Raw genomic sequence first — 18451 nt, 5'->3', positions numbered from 1 at the left:
CCCCCCTCCCCCTGGATGTGAGCATGTCTGTTCTTCCTCTTTAAGTGCGACTTCTTTTAACACTACCAGTAATGTCACCACCCCGTGCTGTCTGTCATGTGATGAAATCGTTTTCCTGAGAAGAACTCACATCTAAATGGATCTGGATGCCTTCTGCTAGAAGCCCAAGTCATCCTGACTGTGACTCCTGGTTTTCCTTCCATGGCCACACTGCTATGGCATTTGGGCTAACTGAATTCTGGTGGCGTGGCTTTCCTCTTATCAGTCACCTTCTTTCTTGCCTTTCCTTAAACTGTCCCTACCTGTCCTATACTTCTCTGTGTGTCTCTTAGTCTGTCAGAATGGTCAGTGTGTCCACTATTGTCGGAACCCTGTTCTGACTACCTCTGTTTGTGTGACTTAAACAGTTCCCCGTCGGCGCTTCCTAATCCTCTCCAGACCATGACCTGCACATCCCATAGCATGTGAAAGTGCATCTCCTTCCCACTAAGGGTAGGGATTCCCTCAACCATCTCTGCAGCTGCAGTGCCAATGGCTACTCAGTGTACTTTGAAAGAAAGGCTGACCCTTCTATTTTTTTAAAAAACCTTCTAAAGTATCTTATAGAAAACAAATGCCCATCTAATACTGCTTCTTTGAGAATATGTAGTGTTGTAACACAACTTTTACTTAATACTGCTTACTCAGCACATGATTCTTATCAACACACATTTTCTTATATAAACAGTTTGTTTCCTATCTTGATGTAAAATAATAATTTTATTTTACTTTTATTTCTTATGCTAAGCTGTTGCTTGACCTTTTTTGGTAGATTCTAGAAATTTCCTTAAGTCCAGATAAGCATTTTAAATGGAGCGCTTCAAAGATAATGGCTTTTTTTGTGAGGCCAATAGCTATTGTGTTTTGATAACAAAAAATATATCACTGAAAATTAAGAAATGTCACTTGGCTTCTATAACTAGGTATATTTATATATGAAGAAAATAACATTTACTCTTGCCTGTTTTTTATCAATAGAGTCAAATCCAGCAATTTTGTTTCCCTTTGTATCGATCAAAGAACCCATGGGTTCACACGTGATGACATCGCAAGTTTGCTTTGGCAAAGGTAGCAACTGTCGAACTTTGTCAATGCTTTCTGACCTCTTGTCTCCTAGTTCTTTCTAGAAGAAAAAGGAAAAAAAAATTGTAAAAGCAAGAGAGAAGTGAGGCAAAAATTCTGACTTTACAATGAAGCAAAAGCTAACAAGAAGGAAGTTCCCCGGTGACACATTTCCTTTTTTTAAGAGTTAGTATGTCTTTAGTCCTTAGCACAGTCTATGGAACAGCTGCAAATTGGACTGATGAAATGTTTCATTTCTTCTATTCAAGTAGAAAATAAGAGTGCACACAAAGGCAGTCTTGTTCTATAAGACAAATCAGAGTGCTGAAATGACAAAACGCCAGTGTTACTTGCTGTCACACAGCAGGAGCTGCCGCACGGACACTTTCCCGTATCCAGGGTCATACTGCAAGGTAACCATTAGCTATTTTACTGTAAAGTCTTCAGATTATGTATTTGCAATGTTTTTGCCGTTTATGTCGGAGACTGTTAGAGGGTTTACAAATTCACTGCAGAGCTCATTTTTTTCACTTGCATGTGTAAATCCAAGCATGGGTTTAACTGAAATCTGGCACTGAAGTTTGGTTAGATACCTGATAATGTACTTTTAAATTCCTTAAAAATTAAAACACATTTAATTGGGGTACACTTTTTCAGAAAAAAATTGTTCAGATATCGTACTTGTAATTTTGAAGGACTGACAGCCTGAGTAAGAAAACAAATAATCACAATCTGTTGAATCAGCTCCACATGTAAATTAATGAGCAGGAAATCAGACAATAATCCATAAACAACTTGATTTCAGAACAGGGGCTGATCACAAGCTTACTTTCAGTTTCTTTACTAAATTCATGTATGCGCGTTTGTTCTCTTCTGATCCCCCGGGGGAAGCATTTGATAGGTCAGAAGCCAACGTCCCATTGATTAAAACACCCAGCATGTCAAGAACCGTTGTGAATAATTCACTGAGAGGAAAGAAAAACTCATTTTATTCTTAAAAAACAGGATACACATAATTATCTAAGCATTTCTACAGAAAGTGATAAATTTTTAATGACAGCTAAATCAGTAAGTGGCAGAATTTACTGTCAGTGTATCAAAGTTTGTACCATGCATGCATGCATGCATGCAAAAAAAAGGTATAAAATGATAAAAAAAATAAAAAATAAAAACATTAAACAAAACAAAAACCCAACATACTTGTTAGTGTGCATGTCAACAGTTCCCGAAGTAATTATCTGGAGGAGTAGGAGGGCCCAGTCAGTGGTTCCCTGCGTGCTCCGCTGTACCGTGTCAAACATTCCTCCTACCTAGCATACAAAATACAATAAAGAATTTGTATCTCTAGGAGAAGACATTACCCCTGCTACTATATGTGCCCAAATGTTGATTTGTTAAAACAAAAGAGATGTTAAGAACTTGCTCTTGCTAGCCATACTATGGATTATCCTATAACTGTCTCCTAGCTATGTGGTTATCACTGTTTAGGGTTCTCTCCACAGAGTATAGCTAAACGTATCAAAAAGAGTAACACTTGAACGTGGGCACGCACAGAATCAGCTTCCTTTTCTTACTAGTCTCTCATGGCACTTAGTTTTAGACATAACTACAGTTACATGAAACCTGAATAGTATCAAAGCTCTGTCTCATTACCTGCAATTTTGTGATATTCTATTATTATTATTACTATTTTTTATTATTATTATTATACAGTAATAATCCTGCCATTATAATAACTCCAGAAATGCTCTTTAACAGGGAGGGAATGCTGAGGAACAGGTACTGTAACAGTCTGCCAGCTCCTGTGAGGTCAGAGTGCTGAAGGCCAGGTGAGAAATTTCCCAGGGAAATCAGAGAGACAAGAGCAATCGCCCAGGGCACATTTAGGGTTTGTCAAGAGAAAATTTAAGGGAATACAAAACGTGGTGAGAACTTTCAGATTTCTATAAAATATTCTTGTGAGATTTATCTTTTCCTGATCAAGTTGACAGAATGTCTCTCTGTGAAAAATTAGAGTTCACAGATCTTTATGGTTGTAAAATAAAACACAGTGAAAGCCAACATCCGTATTAAAGTAAGGGCTTGTCGGACCTCCCGTTAGCACTGCACAAGGAGAAGGAGATCTGGAAGATGGAGCCTCTGGGGTGGAAAACACAAATAGGTGCTTAAAACACTAGTGTCTGGAGGTCAACCCAGACAGGAAGGACGGCAGCTAAGGAAACAGAAGGTTTAAGAGAAAGGGAAGTAGGTATGGAGTCAGAAAGAGGAAGGCTTCACTCTGTCATGCAGATTCTGTCCACAGAAGACTGAAAGCTGGTATTACTTTCACACAGAGAGATGTGTAATGGAAATGCTTGCCAAGGTCCTTACCAGATTCAGGCGGAGCTGCAAAGCCTCATGCATCATCTGGCGGGCTTTCGTATCATCTTGGTATCTCTCTTCCCTCCAGTTACTTAAAATCTAAGATTGGGAACAGTGAAAGAAAAAAGAAATCCTTTTGTTCTTTGCTATGATGACTCTTACATGTTTAAAATTAAGCTTTACAGTGACAGCTAAAACTTCTGAGCTTTAACAAATTAACAAAGTTAAAATCTTTATCTTCCTCTTCTTCCAGACAGACAAAATCCTAGTTATTTTGTAATTTATTTCCTGGGTAGCTGGGAGAAGAACATCTTACCTAATTGCATATATATGAGTGTGTAAGTGTGTGTGTGTGTGTGTGTGTGTGTGTGTGTGTGTGTGTGAAGGAGGTAAAGAACTTGATGTGCAAATCTAAAAGATCTGAGGTTCACTGAGTGTGATGCATGTGACACTGGACAAGATTTTACCTCAAAATAATAAGCTAAGAAAGGACAAGAGATAACACTCAGTGACAGCGAGCTTATCTAGCATGTATAATGTCCTAGGTTCAACACCAGCACACATGCACGTGTGTGTGCGCGCACACACACACACAAACAAACGGAAAAAAGCTAAAAGGTATGACTATGGTAAGGACAAAGGAACAGAGAACTCTGGCAGATTTACTGAGGAACAAGGTGAACAGAGACCTGCAGAAAGGGCAGGAACAGGTCTGATTAACACCTGATGGGGATCCTTCCAGGCAACAAAAGAAGGAAGTACTCAGGCACCTAAACCAGAATGCTGGCCCAGCCTCGTGAGGCTTGAACGAAAGGGAAAACCCATTGGAAGAGACAGCAAATGACCAGTCGGGAGTGGCTCTATTAGTCCAGCCTTGGAATTTGTAGTCTAGGTATGAGGAGAAATATGAGTGCTTTATATTTAAAGGGCTGAAAGCTAGACAGAGAAAAGACCTAGCCAATCAACTCTCATTACAAGCCACTGGGCGGGGTTCACCTTGTTTTGTGTCAGGATAATCTGTCTCACGAAACCAATCTAACATCTTTCATTGATTCCACGCTGCCAGGCAGGTGCAACAGAGATCAATAAGCTAGCTGCTAAGCAGTGTGCACCAACTTAATTTTATAGTCTTTACATATCTGTCAATGCATAATTAATATGTCTGTTAGCTTTCTAGTGACCATGACTGTGGGACGTGGATTGTGTTTCCTAGTATCTCAGAGAGAGAGCATTAATCTAATGTCTTATTATGACATTATCATGAAATCATAAGAGGGAAACAATGAATACCATCGGAAAGAGACTGGCCTCGCTTAATATTCTGCACTTTACCTGGTTAACTTGATTCTGCAGAGATGTTAGGAGGCCTTCCCGTTGCTCATCTTGCCCCTTGAGGCAGGTAAGGACCAAGGAGAGGAAAGGTTGCTGACTCAAAAGAGACATGCTACAAAGGAAGTATTGACAGATCTAGTTAGAAAGAATGGCTTGCCCCTGTTGCAACAGCCGGTCTTTCCAGTAGACTCACTCACTCTTGCTTATTTACTACTAAAGGACAAGGTGGTAAAGCACCAGAGTACACTTGGGAAGGTGACACCTTCCTGGACTCTCGAGATTAAAAACCACTGGTAAAGCTTGTGAATGGCAATACTCTATCGCCCTGGAAGGTATTCCCAAAGCAACAGAAACTTACAGTGTATGTGATGAACTTGCTTTATGTTACTAAGGAAATGTTTAAATATATAGGACAAAGAATATCACTGTATGCCGAGAAAACCAAAACAAAGAACAATCAAAACATACCAGAGAAATTGCTCTAAGGAAACTCTTCTTTAGGAAGTGCATCTCTCTGTATGCTTTGACTATTCTAGAGGCCTGTGGTTCTTTGCTATATATTTCTCAAAGGCCAATGGCAGAGTCTTGGTAAAGTTAGGGGGGAATACAACAAGGTCTGAGGCCTCCAAAAATGCAAGGTACTTGCTGGAAACATCTTGTGCCAGACTCTGACAGAGCCTATGGCCTCAATTGGAAAGGGGGTAAAATTTCATTTACAATTTTCATGTTAACAAGATATCTTCTATTAGAAAACAATGGGCAAACTGACTAATATAATAAAAAGAAATTTTTCATAAAGAATAGGTCTAGGCCAAAATGTCTGAATCAGGAGCTGTGTAGGTAGCCAATAAAGAACAGTCGGTTGTGATAGTATTATGAACTCAATCTTTAAGTTTATAGAATGAGGAAATTATGACTTTTCTCTTTAAAACTTCTTGGACATTAAATTTATACTATAAATATTCCTCTTCAATAAGATGATCTATTTTCAAAAGCAATTACATGAAACCTTTTCTTGGGCATGAAATTAATGAAATAGTTTTGGCAGCTGTTATGACTAGTTTTAAGCAAGGGTCTACAACAAGGTTCCTAAATTTAGAAAATCAGTAATTATTTCAAGGTCTAGAAGGTCAGAACTAACAACAAGCCTGTGTGTTTCAATAGCTTTGCAGTGATTTGGATACACAGTCAAGGTTGGGACCTGGTGCCCTAAACAGATCCTTGCTAAACAGAGAGTTTCCTGTTCTCCTATAAGCCCCGTCCCTGTGGTGCAGGCTGCCATGCGACTGTGATGTAAGCTCCTAGGCTTCCTTCGGGTTCTTCAGATGCCAGCCTTGACGATGCTTGCCTTCTGCCAGCCTACCTTTTCTGTTTCTGCCTATCTCTTTCCTTCTTTGAAGAAGAACCCAGGTGCTGTCCCTTCTCCAGCTCTTCCCCAGCAGCTTTCAACACTCTTCCCTGCACAGACGTCGGCAGCCTGGCGATGAGGGGGGCCACCAGCCACACACCCCTGCGTTCAGAGGAACTAAAATCAGAAACAGGCGTTACACCTGAGAAAGCAGCTGTCTCTGCTCTCACAGACCATGCAGATACCCCAACAGTTAAACCACTGGTGTCTAAGACACACACTTCTAGATTTCTCATTTCATGTTTGCACGTTCTCCTTTTGCCTAAGACCAGACATTTGCTTATACTTTATACCCACATCTGTCAAAGAATAAAAGGTGCTGTTCCGGGAAGGTATCTGGCATAGTAAACTGTTTTCAGTGACTCGTGGATCCTGCCTTTCTGACCACGAACCACCCTTGCCTCTATGAACACTCTAATTTTCAGTCATGGTGATGATATGCAATGGTATTGTGTTCAAGCTAAGGAATGAGTGATCATTAAATTCAAAACCCCCTGTTCACACTTTTTACCAAAATGATGATATGCAAACCAATCTGTCTTTTGTGATGAAAATAATTACTTTATGATTTCATAAGCCTACTAAGTTCTACCATGAATGCAAATTACTGTATTTGTACAAAACTGTCATTAAAGACACATACATAGTGTGTTATATTTAATGAATGACCCAAAGTTAGTAGTACTATCCATCAAACTTAAGTACATCTGGACCTACAACAAAATACCTAACGTGCCAAGACACCTCTCACCTCACTTTTCCCTGCTAACTGGCTGAATAACAGCAACTGTCCTTGTAAGTTATTATTTCCCTTACATTTCCTGAAGCTTCATAAAAATGCATTATGATAATCAAGATTACTGTGACATGTGAAATATCAGTGGTAGTCCAACAAAACCATAAAGTAATACCTTAAGAATGTCTTTATTCCATTCTGCCTGGTGCCACTTGGATCAACACTTCCAATAACATTTGGGTTGAAGAGGCTCATGCCAGAATTGGAGGCGTTATTATTTAGGTCTGCAGATTGCTGGAAGACTTCTATTGTTGCCTTTGCAATATTGTCCAGTAAGTTATTCATTTCGGCCACAGAACCAGAGCTCTAGTGTCAGGAAAAAGAAAGCTAACTTGTCTAATGCACTCCTTGATTCTCAAACACCTATGATGTTCTGCTTTTTTATTCAGTTCACATGTGTGCTTTCAGTATATACTCACAGGGTCCTTCAAGCACTGTTTGATCATGAGCTGAAGCTCTAGCCAGGACTGTCTCAATGTCCACTGCTCAAGATTCTGGAGAAAATTCAGAGAATTATAACATTAAGAATACTGAGGATATGCTAACATAGCCTTACAGTAATACTCATACCCAACAAGGCAACTCACATGTATTAAGGACTTCCAATCACATGCCAGATAAAAATAAACATACACAACAGAGTAGATTCAAGCATCAAAATACGTTCCCCAACCAGCTAGGAAGTAGAAACCAAAGAAGTATGACTTCTGTCAGGGTCCATTTACCAATAAGCCAATCTCATTCCAAAATGATATATATCTTAAATAACACATTTAAAATTGAGCTATCATGACTATTATGTCTCAAGTAAATACTCCACTGAGTTAAAATACCAATATCTGCCATTTGCTACTGACTGTATCTACTGACTAGCCAGCGGTTGGCAATGTCACCATAAAGAAAATTACAGAAGGAAACAAAAATCAGAGTTAAATTCAAGGTCAGAAACAAAAACAGCAACAAAGTAGTTCTTTCTAGAATCACATTGTAATGGATGGCCTCACCAGCATCTTCGGAATGGACCACTTACCTGAAGAATGCGCTTAATGTGCTGTCTTTGCAGGTTGTCCCCCTCTGTACACTCCTTAATGCCGTGAGGGTAACAGATAAGCTGCAACAGTTTCTGTGCTTGCATGTTTGAAAGCACGGGGTCCAATATCAGTTCTTTGTCTGTACATAGTCGCTCTGGCTCTTTTAAGCAATGTTCTCCTACCCATTCCTAAAAAGAAGCCCGTGGTTAGAAGGTCACATACTGATTCTACCTGACTATTGATTATAGTCTTGTTTCTCAGAGTAAAATGATATAAGGCTAGTAAAGACAGTCTAATGAAATGAAGTTAATGGAAAAATGGGTGGACAAAAGTTTGCATTCACACATACACAAACACGTACACACATACACACACATGTATGTGTGTTGATTCTTTTGTTATTGTTTTATTTTTCTTTGTTTTAAGACAAGGTCTCAGGTATTCCAAGATGGTCTCCAAGTCAGTATATGGCCAAGAACAACCTTGAACCACTGATCCACCTTTTCTGTCCAGTGCTGGGATGACGGGCCTAAATTTAACAACCTTGAACCACTGATCCATCTTTTCTTTCCAGTGCTGGGATGACGGGCCTAAAGTGAATGCCGTGTCTTCCTGCCTACCAGAGCTCCCTGCATGCTCAGCAAGCATTCTTAATCAAATAAGCCATGTTGCCAGCTAATGGGAAAATTTCAAAACAAAATTATAACACCTGCATCTTAAAAAATCCAAGGAGGGGAGGGCTTGGATTAAAGCAAAAACCACTTAAATCTGTAGGACAGAGTTAAACTTTGGGATTTTTTTTTTTTTAATAAGGACTTACTCTAGGGTAACCAGGTTTTTGTTCACTTGTTTGCTTTTACTTAAAATTTAGGGACAATAATTTTATGCTATACATGATTTTCATAATTTTAATGTGATATATTCTGGTAAACAAGTAAAGTATACAAATATTTAGAAGGTTTTTCTTTGTGACACTAACATTTTCCTTTACTAGTTTTTTCTTTTATTAAATGGCACCAAGAAACTGTCGGTATCAGAGCTCAATTTGAACCCAAATCTGTCTCAGCTGGAGTCCCCTTTACTGTATCAGTTGCTCAGCTCAGGTTACTTATTGAAGTTATATAATTTCACTCTCCATATTAGCTGCATTAAATCAAATTCAGACAAAGGCACCCAGATAAGGTATGCTGCTTTTCTAGGTATCACATTATTATTTATTGACAAACTGATTAATAGGTTTCTTTTGTTGTTGTTATTGTTGTTGTTGTTTGTTTTGGATACTGGCACTGTAGGATAGGCCAGAAGTGTCCCATAGGGCTTAGAGCAAGTCTCTTGAGACACTAAACTTGGCCAGCTCCATCTGGCTCCAGGCATCTTAGAGAATAATACACAGTCTAGTGATGCCACAGTGTGCTCACAGTTGGGCGCTGATACACAATTGCCATCAATAACTCTAGAGCTGGTTAAACATATCACAGTCAAAACCAATGTAAGTAATCATGCATTTAATACAAGCTACAAAAAATATGTAATGTATAGCATTTTGAAAATAAAAGATTTTTGAAAGTATGGAAAGATAATCAGAAAATACTGAAGCTAGTCATCTGAGCAGAGCCAGACAAGAAGAAGGTGACCAGTGGAGACAGGTTACTGTGTACACTTTTGTGTGAGCTTTTGAACGTATGCTATGATACAAGCATTAGATGGGACCAACAAAGCAAAACACAAAAAAACCCACAAAACACCCCAAAAACAAAAGCAAAACCAAAGACAAAACAAAGCAAATAAATGTTAAAAGAATTTTAAATTTTAAAGAAGGAACATGTTCACTGTGAGACAACTGTAAAATTATTTGCCTTTATTTTTCCCTTTCCCTGTTTTTCCAAATAATATTTGAATGCATTATCCTAAACTCTTCAAAGAAACTGCAAATCAATCCTCAGAGCTCTCAGAGCCCCTTTTCCTAATGGTATATGCATAACAACTGGGAAATCACGTCAGGTGCTGTACAGGAGACAAGGCAACAATGTGATTACTAATAGGAAGTGAGCAAATATAAATACAACTTTAAAGGATTAGATTAGAACTAGAAGTATCAATGTGAGTTCATAATCACACACACGCACACACGTGTACAAATATGCGTACACTGCGTGCATGCATGCATGCATGCCTGTGTGTATACACACTGAACACAGTGGATAATGCTTATGTGTGAATGTGTGTAGAGCACAGAGGTTGATGTCAGGTATCTTCTTAGATCATTGTCCACCTTATATACCAAGAAAGCATCTCTTAGATGAACCCGGAGCTTATCTACTCAGCTACTCTCCCTAGCCTGGTTACCCTAGGATCCTGGACCTCCATTTCCTGAGTGCTGAGATTGCAGGTGGGCTGCCACGGTCCTCCAGTACATACATGAATTATAGGGATCTCAATTCTAGGCTTTATGCATGCTTGTACAGCAAACACGTTACCACTGATCTATCCCTCAGCCCTCAGGCTCTGCTTTCTGAGTACCAGTCTCTTAACAGGCAGAAATGGCACTCCTTAAAATGGCTGTTTATAACTATGAGGCAAGGAATATGAGGGATGGGTAAAGTAAAGCAATAGTTCTCTAAAAGGATAGAAATATTCCAATTATAACAAGATAGGTTAACAGATTCCTAATATGTCAGCCTCAAACGAGCTGGATATTGAACAAACTATGGACAATATATTATAATGCACACAGATAACTAAACAAACGAACAATCACAGAAGTGTACGGTCTTTGTAGAACATAAACTGATCATGTAGAGGAACAAGAGGAACTCAAGAAAAACATAACATTTTGCAGCCATCACAGTAAAGACTGGTTTTAGACAAGAATTACAATAGTTACTAATGAGGAATGGAGTGGGTAATGAGGATCAGAACTTTTGCATCATCTCAAAGCATCTTCCCAAAGATTACTAGTTAAGTGAAAACAAAGCATACTAACAATCTAGGGGATCCTGAATCTAGAGATGCTTTTATCAAAGCTTGCATCACCAATAGGGCAAATGAGTACTGTGTGTAATCAGTAGTGGTTCCCTAGAATAACACAGTTTCAGCTCTGAACTCTCCCCCACTCCAATGATCTGAAGTTAACCTCTAGAACCTTAGGCAATTCTAACAGCACTAGAAAAAAATCAGAAAATCCCCTATAGATGAGAAAAAGATTATTGCACCAAAGTTTAAATTATGATTTTTATTAACTAAACTTTGGTTATGACAAGAAATGAAGACGACGTAGGTATTCAGAAGTAAAGCAGAGCACCGAAAAGAGATACTACAAATACTACCATGTACTTGTCAACTGTTAAGACAGAAATACAAAATGTCCAAAAATTAGTGAATCTGTATAAGGATATACTAGAAGTCTTCATGGTTGCAGCTCTTTAACAAATTTGAAATGGTTGGGGGGGAAAAAAGGACCATTTAAATACAATAATAATAAATAAATAGTGGACAGCGGCCTCCCACAGAACAGGTACATAGTCAAAGTAGACGCCATCTGAACCAAATGAGTACCTGCTGGCAGATGGTCCTCAGTACATATCTAGCGTATTCTCTCAGATTGGCAGTTTCTATGGAAATATTTTTCCCATAGGATTTTGAGTTCTGCGAGGTGGCCCAGGCATCCTCAGCATTCCCGTCACGTCGTAAACCTCTCATGCTGAAGTCATCGTTCTTTAAAGTGTTGACATTGTTACTGCCAATTTTGGCATCCCCTAAATAACAGAATCATAAAAGCAAAATCACAGATGTTCAAAATATTGCCCCAAATATGTAGTAAGCAAATTAGGCTAGGTTTCAGGGACTTGAGAGGTGTGAATTGTATTATTTTTGAACGGCCAATATCCAGCAACAGAAAGGGTGGATCAAGAAATACATGAAAGGAAACAAAACCATTGGATATGAAGAAGCATCAAAGTCAAGATTCATTCCTTCTTTTGGTTTACAGAATTTAGTATTCTTTGACTAGCCTTGAAAAGGCCATTATGAGTGACATTTAATAACCAAAACACATTGATTTCACCAAAGCTTCAGACACGATTGTACTCAAGTTTATCTGAGTCATAGACAAGGAAGAAAATGGGTTACTCACCCTTTAGGAGTCCCTTTCCCATTTCTTCTCTTATAATGACTTATTTTCTATCCAAAGGTCAAGAGAAAAGTTTTGCCTTAGCCCACCTTACTATCAACTTCTTGACAAGAGAGATTATTTCCCTGGGGATGGAAAAGGGCAACGCACACTAAGGGGGCTCTGGAGAGCAGTGCTCTCTACACACAGCCTGTGTTTTCCACCTTCCTCTCTACAGCATCCAGCTTAGACCTTACCTGACCAATCTCTAACACACTGAGTGAGATGAAGGTAAGGAAGGTATTTGTCTCCCCAAAACACAGAGCAGTGTATATTTGGATGAAATAAAAATCTTTAGCCACGAAAGGGAAAAAAAAAAAAATCAAGTGAGAGAGAATTTGGTAGTGAAATTGCCAGACAGCAGCTGAGACTTCAAACTTCTGCCCATAGAAATCAAAACAAGCTTTGACAAGAGGATTTCCTGAAACCAGCAGCTGACTTTAGGAGCGGCCTTATGGAGTAAAAGCAACCCCAGATCAACGCAAAAACACAAGCAAACAAAACCAACACAACCAACCAAATAAAAGCAAACAACCAACCAATTTGAACACAAGGTCAATCCCCAAAAGGTTTGGACTGTGCTGAAAACAAAAAACCAAAAAGGAAGACTCTTTTATTGGGAGGAAGAGTAATCAAAATGTCCTAATTAATGTCAACTTCAAAAATCTTAGAAGCAGAGGGGCTGAAGCTGTCACTCAGAAGCAGAGTCTATCTGCATGAGACCTTAGGTTCTATCCCCAGTACCACTGACACCACCACCACACGTTAACAAAGCAGAAAAACAACAGAAATAAAAACATATCTCAACTTACCAATGTATTACCATATACTCGTCGTGTACTTTAAAATGTAAAAACAAGTGGCTTTACCCATGGGAGTTTATTTAATTCAACAGCGGTTTTCAAAACTAGCAGACATGTATTCTCTACTATTAGAAGATGTAAATATCTATGTCAATTTCAAGTTAAATTACCATGTAAATTAGGAGCAAAGTTCACTATAATAGTCCTCTTTTTCTATCTTAATATCTAGTTTGGTAAATAAGAATGGGGAGAAGATTGGTTAGAACCACTAGAGTAGATAAGGCAAGAGCAAAATAAGAACACTTCTCAGACCCCTTGTACATCTCATTTACTCTGGATATCAGGTGGACTGAAGTATGCGTGACTATGCTAGAACTTTCTGTAACTGTATAGCCAAAAAAACAAACAGAATATTCTAAGTGAAGCTACGTGAATCTGTCTAAGTTTTCACTGGCATATAACTATGCTGATTCAAATTTCTCAGACCGAGAACCTCCCATATTATCTGAATATCTGAAAAGACTGGCAACTTTACTTGGGATTAGACCAGTTCTACAAACAAGGGACCACTGTCTTGTGGATACGACTCATCTTGTGGATACGACTGAAATATGTTACTGAGCATGCATACTTCCAACATAAGTTTATTAAAAATATATTTCTTATTTTCTCTGATAAAACTTAGAAATAGGTGAAAAGAAATTCAGTTCCTGTCTTCATGACCCCAATAATTATTAATAAGTAAAGTGAACCAGTTCTCCTTACCTTGACTGAAACCAGCAGTTAGTATTGGCTGTATAATATTATAAGGCCCTATAAAGCTCATAATGGAGGCTGGAGCCTTCATGGCATATTGCCTTTTGTTTTGCTACAAAATTCATGAACATTTCAGAAAAGTATGGTTGTTTTTACTTTAAAATTTTTTCATATTTTGAACATATTCTTCCCCCTTCCTAGCTCTCTCCCCTATATTCCTAACTACCCAACTCCATGTTCTTTCTCTTGAAAACTAAACAAACAAAGCTAGTAGGACAAAATAAATAAATAAATAATTTTTTTAAAAAGCAGAGTACATTTTGTGTTGGTCAATCATTCCTGGGCATGGGGCTTGCCCTGGAATGTTGTTGATATAAATAACATTCTTTTGGAGAAAACTGAAAAGATTTGTATATTCTTTTTCATGTATATTCTTTTAAAATGGTTTTTAATAGGCTGTTTTAAGAACACTGCTATTATTCTTTGCCATCCACAAATAATATCTGTCAAGAAAAGTAAGGCTATATTCTTATTTATGTTAGCTAAGGCTCACCTAAATGGAAACCTGTCTATTCAGTAACTCTGTTTAAATCAAAGTGAATTACTTTATAACATGGAGAGACAACTATTGTTTGGTAAAGGCCAATATGAGGTACCCAGAGTTAAAAGTAGGCAATATTGGAGTTCCCCTAATCATTCAAATCCTTTATGATATACATAAAATATCCTGAGGTGATACACTGCCCATGAATAGAAGGCAGCACTATTACCCTTGTTAAATCTGTACAAATAAGAACACAGAGGCAATCTTGGGCATCGTGAATTAGAGGAGGAGCCTGTGCCCCGCCTGCTAATCATCACTCATTCACGCATCACTGCCGCTCCACCTGCTTCATAAAAACCATAGAGCAGAGAATACGAACTTGTTCAGAGTCACAACAGAAGGAGAAATATGAAATTAAAAATCCAGGTTTTCTGAGGTTTTGCACCTGGAATATAATCTGGCTGAAACAAAAAGCTTTTATTAAAAATATAAAGTGCAATTTCTGTCAGTAAATGAAGGCAAAACAATCCTGTGGGTCTGAAGCCCTGATTTACATCAGAATGAAGTAGCACACAATTAAAATCAAACATTAAACATTACTTATATTACAGTTCTCCCAGGGACACCGTAGCTAAGAGACAGAATACTTTAAGTTCCCATTATTTGGGCTTAGGGAAAGCCAACCATTGTTTTTTTTCAGGGACAAACAAGAAAACTATGTTTCTATTAACATTACTTAGAATTTATAGTGGATATAAATTATTTTGCCTCCACTTCTGGTGATTAGCCAAGAAGCTAAAGGCCAAGATAGTCTTACCAAGCATCATAATTGCCTTTAAGACAGCAAAAACAGCTCCCACTTCTATGCTGTTGTGAGCTGCAGCTAAGAGGTGTCTATCACAAGATGATCTTATTCCGGGGAAAGGTTTGCCTATGAAAACAACAACAAACTTCAGCAGACTCTTCATCATCATCGTTAACCATCTTCTGCAATCATTTACAGTCAGTAAGCCCTTTCATTGGTTGTTCATGGGCACTTAATTGACATTAGGTTGCATTAATTGATGCTCCATAGAATCACTAAGAAACAGTGCCAGTATTCTTACTTAACCCTTTCTCTTTAATTATTATTAAAACAACGTTTCTGTTCCTCAAAGAGATGTGGTGCAAAGATTAGTAGGATTCCCACACAGATGCATCCATCTCTGTATGGAAATGATTTAGCACTAATACCCTCCATTACCTCAGGAAAAATAAATAAATGAGTTGTCATCCGCTTAAGCTGAGAGGGCATGGCCCAGAATCAACACAGGGTATACGTGAGGATGAGACTTCTCACCAGCATGGTATCTCCTAAGAGTCCAGGCATTTTTATTGTTTATTAATTCCTCATTTGTATTTCCCAATATATCCTCATATTACATCATGGAAGGTGCTGACAGCCCCCCTTTCAATGGCATGATCTCACTCCTCCATCATGTGCAGATCAAGCCCATGAAAATCAGGGAGGAAATTACAAACTTGACAGCTCACTTGGTCACAGTTGAACCACATTGACAAATAAACCCCAAAGCAGAGCTTTCTCTCCAGGTCAGCTTACCTGATGCCTGAGGGTAAAAGCAGGCCTGCGGGGCTCGGAAGAGGTGAAGCAGGAGGCGGCAAGTCATTCTTGCCCCGGGCTCAGCATCTGCATCTCCACAAGCTGGAAAGAGGGGGAGGAGGTTTTAAAAACAAGCTTCCTTACATACTCCACTTCAAGCTTTTCAGGTTTGCGACTACTAAAATTTCTGTAATATATTAAATAACCCTTCTGTTTAGTATGGTCATTAGTTATATGTTTCCAAAGAACCTTCATGCTGCCTTAAACCCCGCATAAAGCAATGGCAAGTTTCCTGTCCCAGAGTTCCATGTTACTCAGCATAAAAGAGCTACTACAGCTGTAACATCTTTTCCAGGTACCATGCCACCCCACAATGCACACATCCTTCAAAATGGTCCTTTCTCTGTGCTTAAATGGTCATACGTGACTACCAACCAGCAAACAATATCACACACAGCTCAGGACCAGCTTACCTGCTGCTAGGAGAGAGGGAAGTGCGACATGTTGCACGACATCTTCTAGGGAGAAACACTGTCGTGCTATCAGGATAGCAATGAAAGTAGCTAATGAGTCATGGAATGAAAGGTCACTCACCTTTAAGAAAAATATTGACAGGTTTTAATACCCAGCATCCTTTAATGCAGTATCAAAGACTACTATGTATGAGAATACCAGCAATACCCATAAGATCTCTAATCTCTGTATGAACCATCAGAGGGAAATGACTTGCGATTATCTTCTTAGGTCTATTGCTACTATAATAAGGTCAAGCGAGTTTACTCACAGCCTAGTGTTCTAGGTAGATGTGGGCCTTTAACCTGTCAGTTGCATGTGCATGTAACTTAGAGAAGACAATGCAACAGCAAAATCGAGACGCTACTAAAAGGCATATCATAATTGATGCATGCCAATGGAATACAATATGCCATTTATGGGAAAGGCAGGAAGCAGAAGGCGAAGCCTCCCCTCGCAGGAAAACATGACCCACTAACACTAGAACCTTCTTTCCTTTAACAATTAAAGCATTTTTTAAATGTGAGAGAATTCATTTTAAAAGAACTGTGAAAGTTTTGAATTGGCTTCAAATTTTAAAATGAAAGATGAGGGAAATGAAGGGGAAAAAAATTAATTCAGCCACACTGAAATCTCTACATTCTAGATCTCCTTGGAAGAAAATACTAAGAGAACACAACTACAACAATAGCAAGCGTCCTAGTGATTGGTACTAGGTACAGCAAGGCACAAATATATATTTCAGAAAAAAAAATGACTTAGGTCTTCGCTGCTGTGGAAAAGCAGCCTATTACTAATGTATTTTGCACAAATAATATCTTGATCCATGAAATGGAGATAAGGAGGCTGGCCTGTCCATTCAGCACTGAAGCAGTAGAAACAGGAGGCAAGCCTTCAGCTTTACAACTGTCAAGTTTCATTAATAAAAGAGATCTCTGACAAAGATCACCCCAAGAAATGATAAAGGCATAAATGGATAGAGAATCCACATAGATGTTTAAGGCATACGTGTGTGTGTGTGTGTGTGTGTGTGTGTGTGTGTGTGTGTGTGTGTGTGTGTGTTATGGAAGATCAGGAAGTTATGGTACATGATTTGGGCAATCATTCCATCACTCCACAGGCATAGCTTGAGAATACTGAATATCCTGAGTCTACACATGGATTTTCTTATGCAAAACAACAAACTCTGTATACTTAAACTTAAATATATGCTGGTTCTCTTCGTGTATGAAACATTTTATGTACTATGATGAGGAATCCACACTGGGAAAACGAAGCAGCTGAGAATGTTCACATTTAAAACCTTAGCTGCTGGAAATCAGGCAACAGGGAACAGTGGAATCCCTTTTGTTACTTCCATTTTATTTTAATTTGTTGAATTCATCATAATGACATCACTTTTGGAAAGAGAAAAAAACATTCTGGTGTGCTGGAGTTTAATTAATTAAGTAGTAAAAGATTAAATAAATTAGTAATTGGTAAATTAAGAAAACTTACATCCACAGTGCAGAGGACATCATTAAATCCCCACACATGATTTGAAGAACAGCATAGAGCCTTCAGAACCCCCAGCCACTCCGAACTCAGAACTGTACAGCAAGCAGTTAGCTCGGAGGAGAAATTGGCTATGTCATTTATCCTAGAAAAAAAATAAAAAAGAAGACAGGAAAAAGTGAATTGGTACAAATGAGGAATGATTACACATGGCTTCTCTACAGATTACATATTTCATTATCACGAAGCACCGCTTAGATTTAAGGAGATAAGAAATACCCCCTTGTATTTATACCAGGTATAATTATAAGTAGCAACATATAATTATAAGAGGTAAATTAGCATATTTTTGAGTCTATGAATAAACCCTGTCTACAGTTTTACATTTTATAGGAATCAAATGTTAAGGACACAAGGCTGGCGATATTCTGTGCACAAGATCCTGGAGTCAGTCACTAACGCCACAAGGATAAATAGTTAAAGACATTATGTAATGTAACTAGGCCCAAGTACAGTTTATATCAAAAGATAGTGTTGTTTTTAA

General features: G+C 38.4%; 2 protein-coding genes across 3 annotated transcripts in view; one reads left to right on the top strand and one right to left on the bottom strand.

Annotated features, from left to right (window-relative positions):
- Positions 1-18451, bottom strand: part of Med12l (mediator complex subunit 12L) — a 292238-nt gene that overhangs the window by 36892 nt on the left and 236895 nt on the right. The window contains exons 23-36 of the mRNA XM_028763676.1: positions 17911-18052; positions 16374-16494; positions 15901-16002; positions 15118-15231; positions 11585-11784; positions 8029-8217; positions 7418-7492; positions 7114-7304; positions 6158-6319; positions 4795-4906; positions 3472-3561; positions 2302-2411; positions 1931-2066; positions 1001-1162 (exon numbers count right to left, since the gene is read on the bottom strand). Coding sequence (XP_028619509.1) covers positions 1001-1162; positions 1931-2066; positions 2302-2411; positions 3472-3561; positions 4795-4906; positions 6158-6319; positions 7114-7304; positions 7418-7492; positions 8029-8217; positions 11585-11784; positions 15118-15231; positions 15901-16002; positions 16374-16494; positions 17911-18052 — 1906 coding nt within the window. The remainder of the gene's footprint in view (positions 1-1000; positions 1163-1930; positions 2067-2301; positions 2412-3471; positions 3562-4794; positions 4907-6157; positions 6320-7113; positions 7305-7417; positions 7493-8028; positions 8218-11584; positions 11785-15117; positions 15232-15900; positions 16003-16373; positions 16495-17910; positions 18053-18451) is intronic.
- Positions 1-18451, top strand: part of P2ry12 (purinergic receptor P2Y12) — a 53778-nt gene that overhangs the window by 7062 nt on the left and 28265 nt on the right. The window contains exon 1 of one of the 2 annotated variants that reach the window (XM_028763657.1): positions 1262-1514. The exons of the other annotated variant lie outside the window; for it this stretch is intronic. The gene's annotated coding sequence lies outside the window, so the exon portion shown is untranslated. Of the gene's footprint in view, positions 1-1261; positions 1515-18451 lie in introns of those variants that run through there. 2 annotated transcript variants of the gene reach the window in all.

This window comes from Grammomys surdaster, unplaced genomic scaffold, assembly GCF_004785775.1.
Source record: "Grammomys surdaster isolate TR1022 unplaced genomic scaffold, NIH_TR_1.0 139, whole genome shotgun sequence".
NCBI classification, from domain to species: Eukaryota; Metazoa; Chordata; class Mammalia; order Rodentia; family Muridae; genus Grammomys; species Grammomys surdaster.
This window is presented reverse-complemented; position numbering and strand designations above follow the sequence as displayed.